This window comes from Lutzomyia longipalpis, chromosome 4 (assembly GCF_024334085.1).
Source record: "Lutzomyia longipalpis isolate SR_M1_2022 chromosome 4, ASM2433408v1".
Classification (NCBI taxonomy): Eukaryota; Metazoa; Arthropoda; class Insecta; order Diptera; family Psychodidae; genus Lutzomyia; species Lutzomyia longipalpis.
In genome coordinates this window covers 18,404,622-18,429,112 of record NC_074710.1, presented here as the reverse complement: position 1 = coordinate 18,429,112, position 24,491 = coordinate 18,404,622, and the positions used below count along the sequence as shown (strand labels likewise).

At 32.7% G+C, this 24,491-nt stretch overlaps 3 protein-coding genes across 4 annotated transcripts in view; 1 reads left to right on the top strand and 2 right to left on the bottom strand.

Annotated features, from left to right (window-relative positions):
• Nucleotides 1-1,994: 1,994 nt before the first annotated feature.
• Nucleotides 1,995-6,931, bottom strand: LOC129795403 (TGF-beta receptor type-1-like). Of its 2 annotated transcripts, XR_008751125.1 has the most exons (3): nucleotides 6,802-6,931; nucleotides 3,551-6,190; nucleotides 1,995-2,809 (listed from the first exon to the last, which is right to left on the bottom strand). XR_008751125.1 is itself a non-coding variant. In XM_055836644.1 (2 exons), exon 2 carries the CDS (start codon nucleotides 6,019-6,021, stop codon nucleotides 4,384-4,386), a length of 1,638 nt encoding a protein of 545 aa, XP_055692619.1. In that variant the 5' UTR covers nucleotides 6,022-6,190; nucleotides 6,802-6,931; the 3' UTR covers nucleotides 1,995-4,383. The 2 variants fall into 2 exon arrangements, 1 of the variants encoding a protein (XP_055692619.1); XM_055836644.1 differs by having other exon boundaries at nucleotides 1,995-6,190.
• A 92-nt stretch (nucleotides 6,932-7,023) lies between these two features.
• On the top strand, nucleotides 7,024-8,777 carry LOC129795417 (mediator of RNA polymerase II transcription subunit 20). Its single transcript, XM_055836657.1, has 3 exons — nucleotides 7,024-7,223; nucleotides 7,289-7,396; nucleotides 8,234-8,777. The coding sequence occupies exons 1-3, from the start codon at nucleotides 7,143-7,145 to the stop codon at nucleotides 8,684-8,686; spliced, it is 642 nt and encodes a 213-aa protein (XP_055692632.1). The 5' UTR covers nucleotides 7,024-7,142; the 3' UTR covers nucleotides 8,687-8,777.
• Nucleotides 8,765-24,491, bottom strand: part of LOC129795406 (cAMP-dependent protein kinase catalytic subunit 3) — a 28,353-nt gene continuing 12,626 nt past the window's right edge. The window contains exons 2-6 of the mRNA XM_055836646.1: nucleotides 17,167-17,335; nucleotides 16,914-17,023; nucleotides 13,563-13,808; nucleotides 11,064-11,323; nucleotides 8,765-9,375 (exon numbers count right to left, since the gene is read on the bottom strand). Coding sequence (XP_055692621.1) covers nucleotides 9,250-9,375; nucleotides 11,064-11,323; nucleotides 13,563-13,808; nucleotides 16,914-17,023; nucleotides 17,167-17,335 — 911 coding nt within the window. The 3' untranslated portion in view covers nucleotides 8,765-9,249. The remainder of the gene's footprint in view (nucleotides 9,376-11,063; nucleotides 11,324-13,562; nucleotides 13,809-16,913; nucleotides 17,024-17,166; nucleotides 17,336-24,491) is intronic.

Sequence of the window (24,491 nt, the reverse complement as noted above, 5' to 3'; positions counted from 1 at the left end):
TGGGCTTAGGGAATGGGAGAATGTGGAAAATACCTTCATCAGTGACGCCTTCGCAAGCTCCTTGAGCAATTGAATCACATTCTATAGCGGAAAAACATTGTAAAATGATTAATTTTCATTAATTTCTTATGCTAGAAATGAAATAAATTAATAAAAATGAAGTTCTTTTATTTCATTATGAATTTCGCAGCTGATTTGCAAATGAAGATAAGAAAAAATTAAATAATTTCAAAATGGCTTCTATTTGTGAGTCAATTTGGAGGATTTTTCGTGTGTGAGTCCTGTGGGTCTTGTATTATAATTAATTTAGTTTTCAAATTTCTAGCGCTTCTGTGAGTAAAAAAATTAGAGATAGATCTTAGTTAGGCGTTTTTCAACGTTTTCAAGATGGCGGCAGCAAGTCTTTTCGCCATCTTAACACAGAGAATCACAAAAAATACTTTTTTAACACTTGGAGGACCCAACATTTGGCACAACGCGGAGGATCAAATTGGTAATAAGTACCAGCTGATAAAATATGCTCAATAATTAATTATTAATCAGTTTATTGAACAAGGATCGAAAGTTTCACTAATTCTTGATCTCATTCAAGCATTCCTGCAAATAATTACTAAATATTTAATTGAGAAAATCGTCACTGAAAAAAAATTGCGTAGAATCGATGCCAAATTGCCAATTCAAACGACTTTTGTAGCTACAATTTTACATAATTTATTAATGCGCCTAAATAATCACAAACTTTGATTCTTCAAGTACCTTTTTAGTCATTTCCGGCAACAAATTAGTCCACATTAATTTATTTTCACAGAGGAAAAGTGAACAAGGGTACTTTATTTGGGAAATATGGGGAAACATAACCTCAAAACTATGGCAAAAATGCATGGGATTTTGACTGGTAGTTATTACCAATTTGATCCTCCACGTTGGATTTTGACTTTGACCTCAATTATCTTCCAAAGAAAAGACTTTTTTCAAGATTTTCTTTCTGCTATCTTAAAGTAATTAAAATTCCCTACACATAGATGCTAAATTAATCGAGATAAGTCCAATAGATTTTATTCTGTGACGATTTTAAGGTTTCAATTGGTACCAATTACCAGTAAAGTCCTCCGAGTGTTAAAAGAACTTTATATCACTTTCATGATTCTTTTGCAAAAAAACATACAAAAGAAACGAAAAGAAAAATTAGACACAAGTCTGCCATCTTGGATTGAGTAATTGTAGCCATTTTGAAAATATATCAGAGCAATTACTTATAGTTTCTCAATATACTTACGAAGGCCATTTTGCTCATTGTGAGACTCCAAAACGCAAGCATTGGTGAACGTCATGGTAGACCCATCAGGATAGTGGCAACAAACTGGAATGTTTGTTGGAGGACAAAGATTTTGTCCTAAAAGAATGTTTAAAAACACAAGGAAAATAATTAAGAAACTGATTAAAAATATTTCAGAAATATAAAAGATTTAAAAGAAATCTTTACCAAAACTAGTCCCAATGCAGAAGACAACGAAAATCAGCAGAAGTTTCATTTTAATCACACAAGAATGATTTTTTAATGAAGCTTAAAGTCTTGACCGTATCACTTTTAAGCTCTTTTTAGAATGATTCTGCCAGAATTATCAAGAATAATACTTTTTGACTCATTTTTGAAGAGTAAATTGACGTAAAAACTGTCTATTTGGGCAAGTGTTGCTGATAAATTCCTTTTCTCTGAAAAAATTTACGTAACTTTCATCTGGGGTGAATAGGATCGTTTTTGTGGTTCAGGAATTTGAAACTCAAACAATATGAGATAATAAAGTAAAAAAAAAGAATTAAATGTGTCTCAATTTCTTCTTTAAAAAGTTAATCAATTCTTACTGAAAGTTTTAAATGATTTTTTTTTGAAAAGCGTTCGATCGATGTTGGAATATTCCAGATTCAATATTCCAATATTGGAATAACTCTTTGTAAAGAATACCCGAACTTTGGGTAAAAGAAGAAAAACAAGAATTTAGGTAAATTTTTAAGTTTTATTTCAATACGAAAATTATTATGCTCTCTATCAAAATGATAAAGTTTCTTTTTGTTTTGGGGAGGGTATATATTATAAAATTACTAATATTGGGTGAACTTATGTTAATACACTATAATAGTACAATAATATAAAATATTCAATCCATGATTCAATCACTCAGTCTATGAGATAAATAATTACATTATCAAATCCTTCTCCACTTAATCCTACTACTTATTATGCCAATAATGAGAATAATTGTTCTTTTTTTTTGCTTTATTAATTAATATTAAAATTTAGAGATTTTTTTTTGGTATTTAGGAGACAAATTCTGTGCAAAAAATTTGCAAAAATAAACAAAAAGTATTGAAATTGCATTTTTCTTCTCCTTCAACTTTCACATTTTAGCTCCTTTTTCTTCATAAAACTCTCAACGAGAACTTTTTATCTTATTTTTTTTTAAATTTTTTTTGTCTCTTTCTTTCTTTATAATTCTTTCAAGAATAGCAACAGTTTTATTTTACAAATTATGTGCATTATTAGTCTATTTACAATTTTTATTTATTTTATTCAAGTCAAAGATTTTCTGTATTGAGTACGCCAAGGACAATAAATTAAAATATTTTTAAAAATAAAACTGTTTACAATTCATTGAAAAATACGTTAAGCAGTTTATTGCTAAATTTATGAATTAACGTAGAATAATTTTTATTAAATAATACTCTTTAAAACATTTTCGTATACATATCAAACGAATAACTTTAATGATTAAAAATAAGTGCTTAAGCAATGAATTTTCAATTGATTAACCTCTAGGCCGCCAAGCGGGGTCGTTGAACGACCCCAGCCCTATATTTCGTGCTATAACTTAATAAATATAAAAGATACCATTCCCATCTTTTGGAAATAAGTTCTTTGGTTATCTGAGGAGGTTGTGTAAAAATTTCATCTCAATCCGTCCACTACAAGAAAAGTTATTAAGGAAAATGTAGAAGAAGGGAATTCAAAAATTGGTGTAACGGCCATGCTGCGGAAAATTTCTTAGAATGAAGTTAGTCACATCATGAATCATATGGTTGAAGGGGGTTGAAGGGTTGTGTTTACTTTCTCACTTTACCATCTCAGTGTCAGAATTATCGCGAATAAGTAACATAAACAACATAAAACATAATTAGAAGCATATAAATGTGCAAAACAATAAAGAATATTCGAGAAATATTGCCATTTATCACGGTGCGGGAAGTGAGGGGAATGTGGGGAAGTAGTGAAAAAAAAAGGCAGTTGCGGTCAACTTCGTGGCAAATTTCTCACGAAGAAAGTGTGAAAAATGAGTGAAAAATGTTTTTCCCTAATATCTTCTTCTGCGTGTTTCCGGGTGGAGAATTTGTGATGCAAGGGGCAAGAGGACTATATAAGGAGTCTAAAGGTAGTGACCCGACAGTTCCCGGTTTTATAGTTTATGAGAAAATCGACTTCCTTCTTGGGGTCGTTCAACGACCCCACCTTGGCGCTCTAAGGAAGCTCCAAGGTCTTGGCGGCCAGCAGGTTAACATTTGGATATTTTACTCAATACAGAAGTTTTGTGTTGTGCACCAAATGTAATTAATAAATGAATGCTTGATATTTAACAGAAGCGAGGAACTCTGATTAACCCTTTAACTCACTTTAATGTTATTTGGTGTCTAATTGTTGGAAATCGTTAAAGGAGACATTTAAAGTGCTAAAATAACGTTTAACGACAGAAAGAGAACGTCAAACGTTAGATAAAATGTTTAATGGCAGAAAAGGAACGTCAAACTTTCGAAGACATTTTCTTTGAAACGTTTAACGAGAGAAAAAAACGTCAAATTTAAGAAAAAAAAACATTACTTGTTTGAAAACAAAAAAAAAACTTTAACAGTTGAAAAGACGTCTGATGATAAAATAACGTTTAGCGACAGAAACATGGCCGTCAATGAGTCTAAGGGTTAAAACTTTCTACCGATTCGCTCACACAGAAGCTAAAATCTATACATTACTGTGACAATTAGGCTTGAACTACGTACAAAATATAATTATATTTTATGGGTATACAAAATGGTACAAAACAGTCTAATTTTATAATATTTATAAAAAAGAAAGAGATTGACGAGCAAACTCATTCAGTGTCGCATCATACTTAAATGTAAAATCAATAATCTGTCCGTTTAAAAAATAATTAGGATTTGAAGGATATTCTGGCTCATGATTAGAGGATTTCTAACAGTTGAGCTTTCTTTCTTCTTGATCTTCTTGATACATTTTATGAGTTAGGTGTGTTACTGGAGCACTGGGAACTGCTACATTAGCAGGTAGGAGACTTAAAAGATTTTTTTTCTCTGGAAGCTTCACAATAAATCTGTTCTTTAGTCATCTGATCCAATATTTGCGAGTGTCTTCTTAATTCTGAGTGCTGTAAGACGTGCAGCTGGATTCTGATACCAACACTCCCGCATAACTTTAGCAATATTGTGAAGGACGCCATTTGAATGCCATCGATGGGGCACGTTGGGTCTCTGATTGTCCACACAAACAACTTTACGCATTTCCTCGATTGTTGGATCGGGTTGAACGACATCAAAGTATGGTAATTGGTATTCATCGTAGGTCCCATTAATATTGCATCGTCTGGCAATTTCCCAGAGAATCAACCCAAAGGCGTACACATCGGCGCGCTTAAATGAATCAAATTGATTTGAATTGATCGTGTCCTCGAGTACTTCAGGTGCCATGTAGCGTTTTGTACCCACACGGTGTGTTGATGGGATATCAACGGTGTCATTCTTCACATCATGCCTAACGGCTAACCCGAGATCCCCAATGGCGCAGCTGAGGTTTGATTTAACGAGGATATTTTTGGTTTTTAAATCACGATGTGCAATGGCGGGTTTTCCATTTGTCCCAACGATATCCATATGCAAATGCGCCAGGCCCGTTGCAATGGACAGTGCCATCGTTAGCATAGTTTTCGTATCGACCGTGCTGACGGTTAGGAAGTCAAATAACGACCCATTTTCATGGTAATCCGTTACAAGCCACAGCTGTGTCCATGTTCCATTATCCTTATTGTCTGCCGCAATGAAGCCGAGGATATTTTCATGACGCAGCATAACAGTTTGATAGATTTCTGCTTCACGGAACCACGAACACTCCTCGCGCGATGAGAAGATCTTCACGGCAACATTCTCCCCGCGCCACTTCCCGCGGTACACCTCCCCAAATCTCCCCTTCCCAATAATTTCAACAAGTTGAATTTGGCGCGCAATAGAGCGTTGAACCAAAAGTGGAAGCCCTGATGATCCTGATCCCGATGTAGTCACTTCAATCATATTCTGTATCATGTGTCCATGGAGGATTTTATCGCATTCCGAATCATCAATGGCGAGTGTTTTAATCCCCGTGCACTTCTTTCGGCGCCAAAACACCAAATACGTCACAAAGGCCAGGCAACACAGGAGGGATGTCACGACAACCAAATAGCAGACAATGTCCCAATTAATCATGTCGTTACTTTTGAAATTTCTCTCCTTGAGCGTCGTCGTTAGGACGTCATTGTTGCAAAAATCCGTCCCGCAGCAACGTACATTGTATTCCTTTTCCTTTTGCTTCGACATTAAACATTGAATGGGCAGACGATCCTTCAGGACACTCGTTTCGGGGACACAACGATACTGCACAATTTCTCGGCCATTTTTGATTTCAACTGATGTAAAACAAAGGGTTTCGGTTTCACAGATAAAATTTGTTTCTGGGCAGGTGTCACAGTGGCACTTAAGCTTTGGCTTTGGTGTAACAATATCGGTGGTATTGAATGGGGACTCAAAGATACGTCTTCTGGATGCTTTTGCCGGACTCTCGGTTTTCACGTCATCCTCAATGGAGTTTTCCGTAACTTCAACATCATTGATGTAGTGCGATTCAGCTGATCTAAATGCAGCAGCTGCATTTGCTTCATTCAAAGTTTGACAAAATATCAAAAGGATAATTCCTGCAGCTAACTTCATTGCATTAAACTTTGTTCTTTTTGTCCTTTTTTCACACAAAAAATGTATTCAAAATGAACTTTTAAAAGTTCCTTTGAAGACTATTAAGATGTATTTTTACCTATCTTTTAGCTCTTTTGCTTTTATATTCATTTAGAGCTTTAAGAAAATATATCCAAGATGGCGGTGTCTGGAATTTAAAAAGAAAAATCAGCTCTAATAACAGAATAAATTTAAAAAAATAAATAAATTAAAACGTAGATAAGAAATTAAACAAAAAGATTTTGAAAAAAAAATCGTTGGATTTCTTTAGCAGTTTCTAGTTAAGTCAGAATGATCCTAACTTTTTGTCAACTACTGTAAATAAATCAATTTGTTGTGTTTTTAAGGCAAATTTTCATGCAAATTTATTTCTTTCGACTTCTTTTAGTTTTTCCCAATTCTTTGCTATTATTTTCTTACTCCGAATGAGGTGTCTGAAAAAACTTCCATATCTAATTCTTTGATTGCCTTTTGTATCAATTTCGGTCCCAGACTTACCCTCTGAAATAACTCCATGAGGGTTCATTACAATAAATTCGTTATTTCGTTACTTTTCAATTAAACTTTATTAACTTTTAATGCACAAATTAACAGAAAATTATGAGGAAAGGCAATAAATTGTCCGGAAAACCGGAGAATGTGAATTAATTTGGAGCTCCCAGACAACACAAATTACTGTCACAACAAACCAATATTTTCTCAACGAAATTAACGTATTTCCACTTTGAATTCATTGTTAAAAATTTTAAGAAAACTTACAGGAAATCGCGGAGAATCCTTTGGAAGTATTTTTAATTTATTTTTAGAGGTCCTTATTACTTTTTTTCACAGAAAATTCCTCAGCCAGCTCTATAACAATAAAATCGTCTTATTCATGCACAAACTCCGTATCTGTACCTGGTGGTACTTATGGGATTTGGAATTTCACAACGACATATGAGTTTGAATGAATTAACGGACGAAAATACCAATTTTCCTGTCAAAGGAATGTCAAAATATATCAAAACATTACAGAAAAACAAATTTAAAGCTTTTTATCGTAAAATTCTTTATTTAAAAATTCAAATCAATATAAATTTCCTTCTAGAGAATTTAACAAAATGGGTGTAACGATTTTGCAACCGTATTTGGTGCCGGAAAACAAAACAGGCTCCCAAACAATTGAATTCCTCACGAAGAATGTTAGTTCGAGAGTAAAAATTTGTTTTTAAACATTTTTAACTGATTTTTTTTGTAATTTTTCCAGCTTACAGCATTAGGGGCAGTACAGGCTGGGCACTTCCTTGTTGATTGTGAGACCTACATGAGTTCCATTCAGCAAATGCCACCGAAAACCGTTCATGTTTTGCATTCAGTAAGTCCAAGGGGATGTCAAATGAGGGCTGTGGTGTACCTACTTGCTTTGAAAATCGTTAAACGAAAACAATTTAAAAATTTAAATTTATTTTTTTTTATTAATTTCTTCAAAGAGACGAAACAATACAATAATGACGTCATTGTTCGAATTTTCTAGGAAAATATTTGTTGTTTTTTACACAATGAGGAATTTTTCCTAAAGAAAGCGGATAAAGTCCTTTTTAATCTGCAAGAAAATCTTTAAAAAATTCTAAATATTTTTCAATTTAATTACTTTAATTCTTTTTTATGAAATTATTCTGTTCAGAAAATCATCAAAACAAAATTTCTGAGTATAAATTGATCAATAAATTGACAAAGAATTGGAAGAACAACGTTTTGTCAATAGCGAATCAATCTATGGTCAAAAATTGATTGAGCTAAAATTGACTTAATATCGATAGTGTCAATATTGAGTCAATGTTGGTCCGCATAGTTTAACAGTTATTGAGCAATCAGAAATGACCTAAGATTGATGAATAATTGACCAATGATTGATCAATCGATTGATTGGTTCAATTGATTTATCAATTATTGATCAATTTGATTGATTCAATCATGATTGAGTATTTGTTGGCTCAATCATCTCTACTGGGACTTAAGGTCCTCATAGAGAGTCAATTACTGTTCAATAATTCATCAATTTGTTTGAGTCAATTAATTGAGCATTTGTTGGCTCAGTCAAAATGTTTATTGGGTAATTATCCTGCCGGCTTGAACCAACAGATCTCCTTAATAGCTTTTTTTATAAAAAAAATTTGAATTTAATTTATTCTCCTGATTTTTCTTTCAATAGTCCGAGCACCCAGCTTCGGTATTCTCAATCTTGGATAATGGAACAAAGCAAATTCCCCTCGTTGCTGATGGTCTGTTCGATTTGCTAATGCTCAAGATGACCCCACATTATACATCGAAGAAGCAAACGAAGACCGAATCAAAGGGCCCCCGTTTCGAACTGGGAGACTTCCTGATAAAGTTGGGAAGTGTTACGATGAGTCAATCCTTCAAGGGAATCCTCGTTGAGGTGGAATACCGTCCGTGTATTCTTCCCGCCAGTTGTTGGGAGCTGATTAGGGAATTCCTTCAGGGCTTCCTTGGCTCATGCGTACCCAACACCATTCCCAGCTACTTCACCAATCACAATCGACTCAATGAGATCTACCAACCTCTCGATACGATCCAGCAGTACTTGGAGCATTTCACAAACTACCGAAAGCAAACTGCTCCGGCTATTGGGATGAGGCAGTAGGGAGGGAGCAAGGCTGAGGAAGCAAGCCAACAACCACAAAAATCGATGAATTCTTTAATAAAATAATTAAAAATTAAATTCTTTTTCTTCATTTTTGTTTTATTTTTGACTAATCTGCTCATTTTGTACAAGAAAGTTCTCTAATATATTTTTCTTCTCTTTTTTTCTACATTCTCTAGGCTCTCTCAGTTAAAATATATATTTATATTTTCTCCTCCTATTCTGTAGGTCCCTAAAAACTACATATTTATCCTATCACAGATACATAATTTAAACTAAAAATTATATTTTTTTCACATCTCATAGTTTTGAGCACACAAAACAAACTTTCATCTCTTTCTCTTCTAAAGCATCATAAATTACAATTTAATTGAAAAATAAATCCTCTAAAGTTATTGAAAATTATTTAAAAAAAAAGAGTTTTTTTTTAAGAATAAAAGGGAATAATATACTCAATCCACACGTTTATAAATTAATTTTCTTCTTTTTGTTTAAATTAAAATTTAAAAGACTTGGTGGACAGTCGAAAAAAAAACCAACAAAGACAAAAAATGCGGCAAAGACTAAAAATCATCAAAGAGCTTCCGTTCTGCACTTGAGGGGAGGCGCGTCTTTTTCGCATCAGCCTCGGGGTATTCATCGAAATTACTGGTGTCACCTTCGAATCTCACTTGTGGCACAATTGGAGGCTGAAAATGTATAAAAAGAAAATATTTGAATTCATTGGAAATGCCGGGAAATGCTTTGAAATAAACAATTTATGCCATCAATGAGATCAATCGAATTTCAATTTATATTTTTGATTAATTAAAAGTCTTTTTTTTTTAAGAATGAAGGATAAATCGAGGATAAAAGGAAGGATTAACACGTTTAACACATTTCTGTCTGTTAGACGCCTTTTGAAAGAATTTATTACTTAACGGTATGGTAAAAAATTACCTGGCTGGCAGCTCTGGAAAACGTGAGTTTTTCTGGGTGAGAAACCCCCACTTTACTGACGAAAAACCCGGAAAATCATTATTTTACACTTAGGGGAAATTGGGGTAATTCGGTGAATTTTTAGGAGATAATTTTTCCTGAGTTCCATGGAAATATTTGAGATTTCCCATGAGAACTATCTTATAGGAAATTTTCCGAGCTACAACTTTGTCTTAGACGATTTTTCTCTATCTTAATGGGAAAATGCTTTTTCAGGCAATTTTCCAAACCCTTCCGCATTTGCCTATTCCAAAAATCCTGGGGTAAAACGGTTAATTGCGTTTTTTGTTCGCTAACCTTAATTTAATGAAATTATTTTAGCAAGGCACTATAATATCTATTGAGATAGAGAGATTTATGTACCAATTAAAACTTTTTTTTTTATTAAAAAAATACAAAAATTTAAAAAAAAACGTTAAATTTAAGAAATTGCCTTTTTTTTTTACTTTATAAAAATTGGTAATAGTAAGTGATTAAACATCCCAAATTGTATATAATAGTTATACTGATTAGGAAAAAATATTTTTTTCAAAAATTTATAAAGTTATCTTAAGAAAAACACCAAATTCACCATTTTGCCCCAAGGGGTACTTTTTACTATCAGAGTTTTACGGGAAAACTCGGAAAATTTTTACGGAAAATTCAGATTAGATTCGTGTTCAGCAATAGTTACTCTGTCTAAAAATGCATTTGGATCAAAAATATTGCAGAGAATTTTGCCAAAACTCAGATCTGAGGTCAGAGTAACTTTGAAGTTCGAAAACTTTGTTTTTCAAATAAAAGCCAAAATATTGGATCAATTATTATGAAACTTTCTAGGCTTAGGCAGGGGTATAAAGTGCAACTACTGACAAAATTAGACAGATTAGCTCTCACTGCTTCTTGAGATATTAATTTTTGTTTTTTTTTTCAAATTCACCGTTTTACCCCAGTTACCCCTACTGCAAAAATATTGTCAAAATTTTATCATAATTATCTGTAGTCCAGCCGGGTAAACTTTCTAACCTTATGAGCAAAATTAATAATTTCTTACACGTAATGTAATTAATTATTTTTAGAGTATTTTATTGCTACTTAACGTGTTTAAAGCATTTTGAGTATTTTTATTTAACAAAATATTAAAAAAAAAAAAAAGATTTTTAAGGTAAGTAGATGAAATTTAAAAAATTTTTGAAACTTAGAAAAAAAAATTATAAAGAGAAATGTAAAAAAAAAAATAATAAAACAGAAATTAAAAGAAAATTCATCATGAATAGCCTTGCGATTCTCTCAATTTGCCTTCCAAGAAGTAAAGAATTTCTCATTTAAAATGTTATGCAACAGCATTCGATTGATCTTGATACGTTGTAATGGTTGTAATAAGTAAAGTATTATTGTTTGCAGGTACATAATGTCTTACCTTTAATTTTCTGTTGTAAACATCCGTCCAATCGAGGTGTTTGAACCACCGATGCCTCTTCACATCATCTGAACCATTTTTCATGTTTCCTATCCTCTTGGTGCGATCCAACACAAGAAGCTTCTTCACAAGATCTTTCGCAATGGCATCCATTGAGCGTGGCCACTCCACTTTTCCGCTCAGAATCTTCTCATAGATCCCCAGTGGATTATCATCGTAGAATGGGGGATATCCAATGAGCATCTCATAAATGAGAACACCTGTTTCGCAATAATTAAAAACAACATATTAGTGCTATTTTTGGCACAATCCCCACTATACTGTGTAACGTTTTGCATTGCGCGCTTGTCTTTCGTATATTTTACATTTATTTATTTTTATTCCCTTTTTCTCCTCCATCGTCTTCAAATAAATAAAACACGAACTGTGAAGGATTTGCAACCGTATGGATAAATATCAGTACATTATAATGCTCAAGAGAAAATAAATGCGTGTAGGATTATTTCTTCGCACTATATGTACAACAATTAGGTCACAAATATCTCATCAAAAGTAGTTCAAATGGAGAAAATCTCTTGCTCAATGCAAATGTTCTTGAATTGAGAATTAATTTGCGATCAAATAAATTGCAAAATTACCTAAATTTAGGAATCTTTTCATTGTGAAATTCTCAAAGTAAATTCTTTGGCATTCAAAATTCAAAAATATTTTAAAAGGAGAATATTCATTTTTATTCTCATAAAGACTTTATTAGAGGTTTCGGAAGGAATTAAGAGAAGCTTGTAGAAGGGTTGAAAAGTCTTCAAGAATTTGTTCAAGAACCATTGATTAGTTAAAAAACGAGCAGAATTACATGAAAAGAACTTAATAAATTCTCATTTAGGAATATTAGGATTACCAAACCATATAAACGTCTATTAAATTAAAATTTTGACAATTCTTTGAACAGTCCAAGCTTCCGTATCTAACGTTTGGCATTTTTAACGTTTAATTTCGGAAAAAGCAACGAAAGAGCTGCGAAGAAGGGTTCTACGTCATGATAAGAAACCGATCCAACGTTTAATTTACTTTTCAAACCTTTAACGTTCGTTTGACATTATCTAAACTCTTGACGTTTCTTGTTTCTAATGTTTAATTATTTTTCTTTGTTTGATAGTTGTTTTGTAGTTTTGACAATTTTTTTTACTAACGTTTAACTTTTTCTTCTTCTCTTTTAAGAATTCATGCTGGACGTCATTCTATTCAATCATTCAACATAGATTTGACACATAATCTAACAATTTAAATCTTTATTTGGCGAAAAACAACGAAATAGCTGCGAAGAAGGATCTACGTCATGAAAGGAAAACGATCCAACGTTTAACCGTACTTTTCTAACGTTTCACGTTCTTCCTTTCAAACCTTTAACGTCCGTTTGACGTTATCTTTTAAACTTTTGGCGTTTATTTTGTATTTTTTATTTAATCGTTTTGACATTTTTCATGCAAAACTTCAATCTTAAAAAATATTTTTTGAAGATAATTGAGAGGAAAAGAACCTTCCTCACAACATGACAGTGCAAAAAAATCACGTTAATGATGGCAAAATAAATTTTTGCCCCTTTTGTTTGTTTGTGCCAAGTTTGCGAAAATAGCTTCTTTTTTTTTTGAAGAGTATTTCAATCTTCGCGCGAATATTTTGTGTACCCACCACTACCCAAAAAATTGATACAGAAATCTTTGGCAAAATGGCATTTCTGTTGGACTTTTGAAATGTGTTTACCCGCCACCAAAAAGCTATAAATCTTTAATTTACATTTCTGTGGCATATACGGAGATTTATTGTGTGCCATTCATCGCCATTCTTCCTTCCTCCGACCAGTGTCTCGAGGGGAAAGCGTTGGTACATTATTGGTTAATTTTTAATAAACAAATTAATCTCTTAAATGTCGTTTTAATTATTTTAATGATCAAACAGTGCAAAATTAAATTCCTTCATTGCAGCGATTTTTTGCGCATCAAAATGAGGAAATAGTTTGTGGGAATATTTCGTTGTTTATTCGTTGAACATTAAAATGTCCAAATAGTTGCAAATCAATTCCTGAATTCAGACTGCAAAATGATTAAGTCAATATTTATGTGGGGATGGTCAAACTGCTTGTTAAACATTTTGCTGCACTTGATGATGTAATGTAATTTATGAGAAGGGGCTAATCAATGCCACGGATAAAACACAATTTAAAGAAAAATAATTTAAAACGGCCATCAAGTTTTTTGTAAATTCTATCTCATTCTTTTACAGACTTCACGATCATTTTGAGTGTGTTTTCCCTTTCAATAATGGCTTTAAAATTAATAATTTTCCTTCATTTTTACGAGTTTTCTCTCATTCATCAATCTTTCACTTATTTTGCGAAAAATTTAAAGACTTTTCAAACTATAAATTCCTTCTTTTAACGGTTTTCATTTTGTGAGGTTATATTGCAAATGCGACGCCATGGCCGCCATTTTGAAAACTCACCAAGTGCCCACCAGTCCACGGCTTTATTGTGTCCCTTTGACTGAAGAATTTCCGGTGCTAGATATTCAGGTGTTCCACAGAGTGTCCATGTGCGATCCTTTAGCTTCTTTGCAAATCCAAAGTCCGTTATCTTGAGATGTCCATCACGGTCCAAGAGCAAATTTTCGGGCTTCAGATCCCGATAGACAATGGACAGAGAGTGCAAATATTCGAGAGCTAGGACGATTTCACAGGCGTAGAAATTGGCTGGAAAGAAAGGTGAAGAGGTGAAAAGAAAAATTCATAATGAAGACGATTCAAAAAGAGAAAAACTCCGTGTGTGGGTGGTTAGGTTGATGAGAGATCTACACACACACGTTGCGCTCACAGACGGCTGATTCATCCGCATTGAGATTGAATCTCACAACCAATCGACAGATTTATGAGCTTTCGCAATCCCAACGGGTTTGAGCTTTTTGCACACACAAAAAAAAACTTCTTCAAACTTCTTGGCAATTGCCTTCTCACGGCGTCATGACGCCCTCACCGCATCTTTATTTGTAAAATCATAAAAAAATATTATGTACCTAAATATATAACTATAGGTAGGTACAGGTGTTGTTTGCAGAGTTATTTGGAAAAGCCAACGCTTTTCTCGAGAAGTTTATCATTTGCGCAGAGGGCAAATGATCCTCTCAAAGAAATTTTATTTTTTGTGTAAGAAAAAAAAAAGAATTTTTCACGATGAAAATATGTGAAATTGCATAAATATAGCTTTATGGACGCACTATAAATAAAAAGTGCCTACAAGATGCTTACGTCAGCATAAGAGGGCTTCCTCTTCACTTTGGAGTCTCACAGAGAATTTCATAAAGTTAAACAATATTTATTTTAATTTGATGAATGATAAACATTCTTTGCATATTTTCTTACATTTCGCCATTCCAGGAGGTTTTGTAATTCTATATTTTCCTAAATTAAATATTTCTCATTTTTTTTAGATACACTACTCGCGAAAAGTTTCCGGGCAAGCAAAAATGAGATATTTTTGAAGGCAAAATTCAAATAGAGATATCTCCGGCTGTGGGAATTAAATTACCTTTCCAACGATGCTCTATTCATCAAAATCGGTGCACCAGAGGTCGAGATGCAAGAGGTCAAAGTGAAAAATTGTAAAATATTGAAAAAAGTATCTTCCATCTAGGTTTACAAAAATGGCTGCCAAAAATGAACGGGTTGACCGATTTTCAAAAATTAATCAGTTTCAAAAAGGTGATAAATGTACCTTTCCAAATCTGGTAAAATTTCGAAAATCGGTTGACCACAACCGGAGAAATAATTATTTGAATTTTTCCTTTTTAGCCTTGGCCGGAAACTTTTCGCAGGTAATGTATGTAATCAATAGAAAAAAAATAATAAATAAAATTAATTTTTTATTATTTATTCTTATCTGCAATGGGATACGATTTCTTATTTTTATACATTTCTGTATAAAATTGTTACATATTTTACATTAATTGACAAATGACCCGGCTGACTATAAGATTGAGACCAATTGAGACATAACCTTGCATTTATTTTGCAATTTGAACTAAAAGATTATAAGAAAATTTCAGCCGAGTATTTTTTCAACTGATTATTTTACGTTCAGCTGAGCAAACTTTCTTCGGCTGTATCGATTTCTAATTTATTACAAGTTGTGCTAAAATTAATTTTAGGAGTGCAAATAGTTTTATTAATTTAATTTTTTATTTTTAATATGATTTTATTACGTTTCAAAGTTGTCAATTTGACGCTTTACGATGATCTGTGATCTTCAATGGATCAATGCATGAATTTTGCGTGTAAAATAATACATTTCTTTAACAGACCCCTCCATTAATTCGTCCAGCCGGGTGAATTTTTTTCGATACGAGTATCAATTTTTATGCGTTGTGTAAAAAATTCATTTCCGAGTATAAAATCAATTTCCGTTTTATTCAAAATTAATTTTATTTCACCTTGACACCAATTTAGGGAAATTTCTCCAAATTTAATGATACAGAAAACTTCCCAACAAATTCATTGATTTGAAACAAAAAAAAGGTTTTATTGAGATGGTGGGGTGATGGTTCATCCCGCCTGTAAAATCTCAAAGATTTGGAGTAGAAGAAGCATTATTTCCGCTCTTGATTTGCGTGCAATGAACTAAAAAGAAATTCTCTGAAAGCTATAAAATATGATTTCCGGACTTCCGACTTTCTATTTTGGCGCGCAAAAGGATGGTTTGGGGGGGTACACATCAGAGGTAGAATTTAACATCTCTTTTTGAACAACATCCTCGCCTTTCCCACGGCGACAGGGGGAGAATGAGGTGAAAGATGATTTTTTTTCTGAGCAAATATAGCGCTCTTACCTCATTGTGGGTGGGCGGTTTTTTGGGTGGCAGTTTTTTGGAATATACTTCACCCATCATTTTACTTTATACAGGAGGCAAAATATTCCGCACACACCATCAGTCCCGCGAATGATTCTCTATGCTAAAAACCCGCAGCCGAGATGTCTTCTCTATATTATATATTTTCTCTCTCATATATTTTATTTGCTATTTTTAGATTTTTTCCACGCAAATTTTTGATCTACTTTTCATAATAATTTATTTCTCGCACGTATGTTGAAAAAAAAAACTTTCTATGTACATTTTCGGGATAACTTTTTCATGGCTTTATCCTTAGAAGGAGAAAAAAAATTCCTACCAAATTCATCACCCCATTTACACGGATTTATTCCTTCTTGTTCACCCATGAGGAATTTGAGAGAGAAATTTCCATGACATTGAATAAGAAATTGCGGAAATTGAAGGATATTCAAGAGACAAATTGCTTTTTCTTCATCACTTTTTTTCCATTTGAAATATTTTTGCTTAACATCCCCCTCAGTGGGGGTAAAAGTTCTTTTTTTTATCAACATCATCCCCCCAGCTGTGAGAAGAGAAAATATTGATTTTAAAAAGCTCTTTTGCCCTATTTTTTATGATTCCTCTTTGTGGCGTAATTCACAAACATTGATTGAGGAAATTAATTTGTGACATTTTTTATTTTCTTTTCTCAATGCGGATTAGAAAATAGAATATGTTTTCCCCTGGAAGAGTGCTTCAAAAAATGCTAAATATAGAATTGTCATACATTGGAAGAAATTAAGAAACAAAATAAGAAGAAAATAAATAGGAAGGCTGAAATGTGTACATCGGCATCACCTATCAGGATTGCAAGGATCGTCTCATATTTTTCTTACGTTTCAAACCCACGTCTACTTTTCTCATTTCTTTGAATTTTAAATTCAAAATCCGTTAAGTAACGGAAAGAAACACAGCTAAAATCGTCAAAAACTTACCTGTTGAGTTATTAAAGCGCCCAGCATTCCTTAAATATGTGAATAATTCACCACCACAGACATATTCGAAGAGCATGTACAGACTCGTGTTGTCTTTCGTGTACCACTTTCTGCATTTTGTAGGTGGAAGAGCGCAACCAGCGAGGTCGATGGTGGTATAAAAGAAAGCATAGAATGAGGAAAAATTAATAATTCACATCCGTTTTATCAACACCGCCAAGTCTGGCGCAAATCTCGCGCAAGTGGTGCTTACAGATTTACAACAAATGGATGATGGATCTCTGCCAGAATGTTCTTTTCATTCTTAACGTGTTCCACTTGCTTCAGCCGGATGACATCACACATTGCCAAAATTTTCATGGCACAGAAGGAATTGTCCGTTTTATCTCGACACAGGCAGACACGTCCGAATGTTCCTGTGCCTAAAAAGAGAAAAGACAGACATCTATTTAAGGTTTTTTCCTAGAAAATTTCCTTATTTTTTAAGGTTAGAATTCAATTCAAATTATATTTAATTTGAAATTTAAATGAATAAGAAGAAGAATCTTGTAGAGTAGGAGCTCTCTGATTGGCTGATAAAGTCAGATAAACTGTTCTGATTGGTTGCTGCTCTACGTCACACATTATTAGTCTTAAATTTTATGAAAATGTAAAAAAGAAATTCATCTGCTTATTCAGAATCATTCAGAAAATAATTATTCAGTCCTATTTCTTTTTAATTACTCCTTTAAATTTTACACATTTTACGTTCTGAACATTAATAACCGTCAATTTTGACAGCTCTGTTACTGTCATTAGTGTAACTATTAGCCCCAAATGTCAATCTTTATTAAAATCTTTGAAATCATAAAAGTTTTAAAATTATGAAATTAGAACAAATTTATTCAAAAGAAATAGGTTAGTAAAGTCAGCCAAAGTTTTAATAATAGCTCAAAATAACGTTTTTTTTAAACGAAAGAGAGTAAACTACATAAAATCCTTTGAATGGGGTAATTTTGTTCAATTTCGTTAAAAAAAATTTGACATTTGTGACATTTTCTTAAGTCTAAGTTGACTATTTTAACCCCAAGTCTCTCCTGAAATCTTCCCTATTAACTAAAATAGAGAACATAAGATGAAATCACCGAAATAAAAAGACTATCCGTAATTTCTTTGCAGTGAACCAACTAGCCCCGTCTATGAATTTATTTATTTTTCTTTTGAAAAATTTTTATATCTTGATTTGTGGGAATTTTTTGTGACTCCTTCCTTGACCTATAGCACTCCACAGATCGCCCCCAAAAATGCCCCTGAAGCGAACGTGTGACAAATGTTTTGTAAAAGAAATGAGATCGACGACGCTTTAATCGCAGAAAGTATGTTAATTGCACTAATTGAGACGCGTAGATTGTATCATAATTTTTCCATCTTAATCTCTTCACTCCCATAATATGACTTTCGGACATTGATAAACATCGTAAGTATATGTATATGGATTTTTTAGTGCTTCACAGATAGATTTTTATTCGTAGGTATATAAAATGAAAATCAAAAGACGCACTATAAAGACTGCTTGGCGTCGTTTTTTTTAGCCAACAACGTCACTATTTTTAAACTTCGCGCGCCTCCTCCATACCTAATTGACCATTATAATACACTTCTTTCTTCGGCTCAGTTGGACATTAGAGAGAAAGAAAACATCCACAAGCCTAAAAATAAGCATTAATAAAATCTTTTTCATCTTCTTACGCGATTATTAATGTTGGGCGATGTATTCATGCTGTGTCAAAAGAGCCAACACCACATTTCACTCTGCAGCATCTCCATTTTTTTTTTGAATTATTCAAAAGCGCGCGCACTTTTGACACACGACCACATCTGTCATTTGTGGTGCTGTCAGAGACAAAATGGAGAGGGAGTTTATAAGGTTCTACACATTCTAAATGAAGATTTGTGAATGAAAAAGAAAAGATTTTAGAGCAAAGAATTATCCTCAATGGCAGAAAAGACTAATTCAGCGGTCTAAACATCAAAGAATATAGTTTTCGATAGTTTTTGCTTTTTTTCCTTTTGGAAGGATAATATAATAAATACAAAGACGCTGGTGTGACAGTTACGCGCCATTTTTCTTTTTACGTAATCTACAAATTTTCTTCAACCTAACCTAAAAGGTCAATGAAACGGAAAAAAGTTCACAATAGAGTCCATTTTAATCAGTGTGTATTATGTAGTTTGAGGGTTGAAGAAACTCCCATGAACGCGTGTGAACTAACAAAAAGCGTGCCATTTTTATCTCTAAATGAAAAAAGAAAATGAGATTTTCTAAATATGTATGCAATTAACCTTGAAGATCATTTTCAAGATCACGCAAATCCAATTGGAAATGTACAGTCGTTAACATTTTTTCTTCCACTTCACTTTATTAAATTAACAATTTGTAGAAAAAAACTCGGAAAACTTCTTTATGGGACAAATTGCATATTAAGTTAATAATTATCTCCTTCTTCTGCTACTATTTTTGCAGCGCAACGTAATCAATTAATTTGCAATATAAATGGAATTGTACTGAGATGCGTCACGTTGTAGCATCGAGTTTGTTATTAGTTTTGGATTTTTTATTAATGCAAATTTTCTGCGTAATAGGACAAATGGGGAGTAGAGTTTGCAGATCATCGCGTGACGTATTTGAGGCGTATTTTATGGGATTCTCATTGAAGTCTAATTTGGGATGAGCGACTGAGGCTTTTTTCGTCATCTGCAAGAGGAGCTCTTTGATAAGAGACACCGCATGCTTTTAAATTTGACCTGTTTTGATAGTATAAAGAAGAAAACATTTAAGAGGAAAAAATCAACATTTTAACACGTCTTAGCCAGCTGAACGCCTGAAAGCTTTTACATGTCAAATGATATTTTTATACGGCTGTGTAAAATATTGTAGAATAATTTAGTTTTTGACAATTACCCAGCTGACATGAATTTTGTAATTTTTAAGTGACATTCTCATGAAATAAATCAATTGATTCGATATAAAGCCTTAATCATAAAGCCTTAATCATAAGGCTTTTTTTTTTATTTTAATTAATTAATTACCTACATTTTATGATTTTTTTTAAAGGAAATTCAGCTTAAAATTAAAAACAAATATTCTGCTCCTAATTCTTCACCTTTATTATTAATTTGTTACACTTGTTGGATGAGCTGGATCCCTTAAAAATCCTCAGAATAAAGTTTCTGCTTCCATGAAATATTATAAAACAATTTTTTTTAATGAAAAATACATATGTCCTGATATTTTTTCAGAATGTCAAGTCTGTGATCTGTCGGGTAAATATTTTTGACAAGTGTAATTTATTTGTTAAATGTCATGTAAAAAATCAATATCCGGTGACTATAAATCCAGCCGGGTAAACTTTTTCGACTGTGCCAGTAATTTGTTACACATTGCGTAAAAAATCGGTGTATTTTACATCCCTTCAATGTATTAATCTTCACTACAAATGAGAAATGTAATAAAGACAAAAAAATGAGCTGAACTTGAGATTTAGCAAAGCGGAAGTTACGTTTAAGACTTAATTTCTTTTTTTTTCCTCTGACAGAGATTAGATTCTGCCCCGGCGGCCCATTTAATCCCAATGTGGGGTAGAGAAAAATGATAATAATTCCCTCTGTTTAATGCAAAATTTTCTTTGGGGCCTTATCAGTTTGTAAGAAATTAATCGAATTAAAAGAAATCGCGCGCAAAACAAGGAAAATCTCTTTGGTTTCATTTCAAAGTCCGCACGAGGGAGGGTTTTGGGGACTAGATGGAAAGACTGTGTGAAAAACTCGTGGTTTTTATTGGGTCACGAGCTTCAAATAAATTTTCACACAGACAGAACTTAAGCCCTCCGGTTAGAAGAGAAACAACATCGGAAGGATTTAAGATTTTTTTTTCGAATTTATTTGAGAAGTTCTGATTCATTTTCTTCTTCGCATGAATGATTTTCTAAAATGTCTTGAGCAGAAGCAACAATATGTCCAATGGGTGGATTGATGGTTCCATTAAATTGATTTTGACATCTTCACAACCCACGAGTGAAAAGAATAAATATTCAACATCGAAAAAGCTAATCAATCTCATATTTACCACGTATTTGTAGCAATTTAGCAACGTCGTTGGAGGTTGTTATGCCACCATCATACATCGAGTTATGAATCAAAGTTTAAAAATATTTAAAAGCACCAAATCATCAAGTTCTGAGCCAAAATATGTTTTCTTCTTCTTTTCCATGCGTTGGGAATATTTCACTCAACCGGAATGATAAGAAGAATTTAAATTAGTGGAAAAGAAATCTTATCTTGTCCATTTATCTTGTCTTGTGCAGATTTTCAGCTCATCTCTCGACGTGTGATAGCAAAAAAAGTGATTAAAATGGTCTCAAAGACTGTTTTTTCTTTTATTTTCTGTGTACGCTAATTAGAGTATTTGTGATAAGAATTTGTAGTCCATAACATCCTACTTTTTAGACTTCTTAAAAGCTGTGAAAAATCCATTAAACCAAATTCTTTTAATTTTAAGCTTTATGCTTTTCTTAATAAAGAATTCTCAATTTTCCCTTCATAAATTTGCCAATGTTTCAAGATGGCAGATACAGCGTCATCTAGATGAAACATAACCTCACAAATAGAGCGTCTTTCTTAAGAATTTTGAATTTTCTAGAGCAAAAGAACTTCTAACGTATACAAGAATTGAATTGAATTTCTGTTTATATTCATTTCAGCTCATCTCAGAGCCTCAAAATGAATAAACTCCTTCTCAAAAGTTGCAAATTTATAGAGACTGTTTGCATCATTTTCTGCCCGAAAAAAATTTGTGAATTTCAAGTGTAAACAACTTTACGAAATAAACGAGATTTGTATCAGATAGAATAAAATGAGAAGCAATGTAGTTTTGTGAATTAATTACAATGATTTTCATTTGCGAAATCTGGGTTATTTACATACGCATCCCCATTGACTGTTAATTGGGTCAATCTGAAGTTCAAAATGAATGCATTAAATCTGATTCTAAATCACGCGGCCATGTTGCAGCACACAAATCCAGGCAATGAGAGAAGTTTGCAAAGAAATTGGGACGATTGCTGAAGAGATTTGTGTGGTAATTGAGGAGGTTAATTAATGGCTTCTAAATTAAGTTAAAAAGGTTCTTTGAGAGGTGTGCTTATGTAAAATGTCTTCATGCAGACACCGCAACGTGTTGCCAACAATGAGATGATAAATGAAAAAATTTTCCAACGACCAGATGGTGTGTGTTTCATATACTAAAAATCAAATAATGGCGTGCGTGAGGTTTTTTTTTGTTATTGGTACATTAAAAGAGATCGCCAAAGAAGATCATTAACACCTCCTACAGAGACGATTTTGCGAGGAATGGACGCTTTGCACGCGCGTGTTCTTAGCTAAATTTTCATCATCGATATTCTTCCTCGTTAAGACAATTTTCAAACAAACTCTTGGGGTGTGAATGAAATTTTCTGCATGGGCCCAAAGTTATGCCTAAAATGTTCAAAATTGTGGAAAATATTGCATAAATTTTGTTTATTTTAACAATTTATAATCTCTCATTTAAATAAAATGAAAGAATTTCGTTAAATCTAATCTGAAATTTTGTTAAAATAATATAGTCTCAATATATTCGGTCAAATATGGGACAAAAATTAATCAAATAAATTTAGAAAGTATCAAACTCATTATTTTTTAGCTAGAATAAGGTATATAATCTTTGTTTAAAAAGATATTTAAATATGGTACAAACTTTGGCCAATAATTGACCAATTTTTTGAATCTACTGGATTGATGATGAAAATCAGTCAGTTATCTTTCAAATATTGAAGATAAATTATGAAAGAAATTTTTTTCTAGCCATATTTCTTTAATAATAATCTAATCAAATATTGCTCAAATCAATCATTTTTCCAAACATTTTTTTTATATTTTCTCAATAATTGCTCAAACTCTTGAATTTTAAATTTTTTGTTATTCTTTTCGTAGAGTTAATTAAATATTGAACAAATATTACTTTAATCAATATTTTTTACGAACATTTTTTGAAATCATCTCAATAAATGCTGAAATATTTGATTCTTTTTTTTCTGTTATTTCATCCCCCATCGAATTGATCAAATATTGAGCAAATATTAAGTAAATATTGAGCATATATTGCCTTAAATTAATCATTTATTTGTGCAAAAATTGCCTCAAATTTTCAATCGTTCAATGCCCATTTATTAAGCTCAAAATTTGATCAAATATTGCTCAATTTTATTAAACTGTAGTGAATAATACAGCAAAATCACCCCATCTGAGGAACTGCTGGTTTTTCCACTCATTTTATGATCGCAAAATGTATTAAATTGTTTTGTAAATATTGTTTAAAAATAAATCAGCAAATATTTAATTTGTAGAGGCTTTGCCGAACAATTCATACCGTGTTTACTAAAAAATATTCACTAAATTTAACCCCAAACAATATACATTTCCAAACAACATGTTTATTGGCATTGTCTGCCTGGAATGAGGCAGCCACGGGTGTACAAAAAGAAAATCACCAAGAGTCATTGTCTTGATTGCTGAAAAGATAAAGAATAAAACTTTATCATGACGCGCGTGATAGAGAAAATCTCAAGTGCTTATCAAAGTGACAAAACCCCACACACATATGGCTTTGTGCGTGATCTTAATTCGTAATCTTCGTTTTTTTGCAATGTGGCGGCTTCTTGAACGGTGGGAATGATAACAAATAGAAAAATACTCACCTGAGTGATAACAATCAAACGACGTGGAAATCCCATAAAAATACCTCCCATGAGTGGATGAGTTTTGATACGAAATTTTGTTGCTACCATGTTTCAAGATGGTAGACACGGCGTCATTCAAATGCAACATAACCTCACAAAAGGCGCGTCCTTTAGCTTTGAAACTTATGAAAAGCAAAAGAAACTTCTTAAATAAATCATAAAGAAGCTTCAGTTAATCTTTAAGATTCGCTAAGATTTAAAAAGTAGTTTATTTAAGAAATTTTCCTCTCAAAAAATGTCTCCCAAAAACGTGCGATTTTTTTATGACTTCTGGGTATTTTTCCACGCACACACAACTTTTCTACTCGCATCAAAACAGAAACATCTCTGCCGGTCAAGGCATTTTGTGGATCCAGACTTGTGGTGCTTTCTCACAAATTAAGAACACCACTAAATTCAATGTACATATAACAACAATGTATAAAATAACCCAGAACATTGCTATAAATCACATTGGACTTTTAGGAGCATCTCTCTCTCACTCTCATCTGCAGAGAAGTTGGTAACATGAAATTTAAATCAAATAAATGATAAAGTAAAAGACTTTGCTCGTGCCATTGTTGCCAGGATGATGTTTTGACCCTAAAAATTAATTTTTGCACTCAATGTATGAAATTGTTTACCGAGACGAACGCGCACCATCCTTGCACACACATTGAGGCAATTTTTGTGAAAAATAGAATGCGAATTATTGATAAATATTTGTCAATGTTGAAGACTTTGCACTCTCGCGTCAAGCATAGAGATGATATTGCTGAAAATT

Excerpts from the sequence above, each read along its gene's own strand:
- LOC129795417 (XM_055836657.1), top strand. The coding sequence starts at position 7,143 with ATGGGTGTAACGATTTTGCAACCGTATTTGGTGCCGGAAAACAAAACA. Across the intron at positions 7,224-7,288 it reads TTGAATTCCTCACGAAGAAT|CTTACAGCATTAGGGGCAGT; the intron begins GTTAGTTCGAGA and ends TAATTTTTCCAG. Across the intron at positions 7,397-8,233 it reads CCGTTCATGTTTTGCATTCA|TCCGAGCACCCAGCTTCGGT; the intron begins GTAAGTCCAAGG and ends TTCTTTCAATAG.
- LOC129795403 (XM_055836644.1), bottom strand. The coding sequence starts at position 6,021 with ATGAAGTTAGCTGCAGGAATTATCCTTTTGATATTTTGTCAAACTTTG.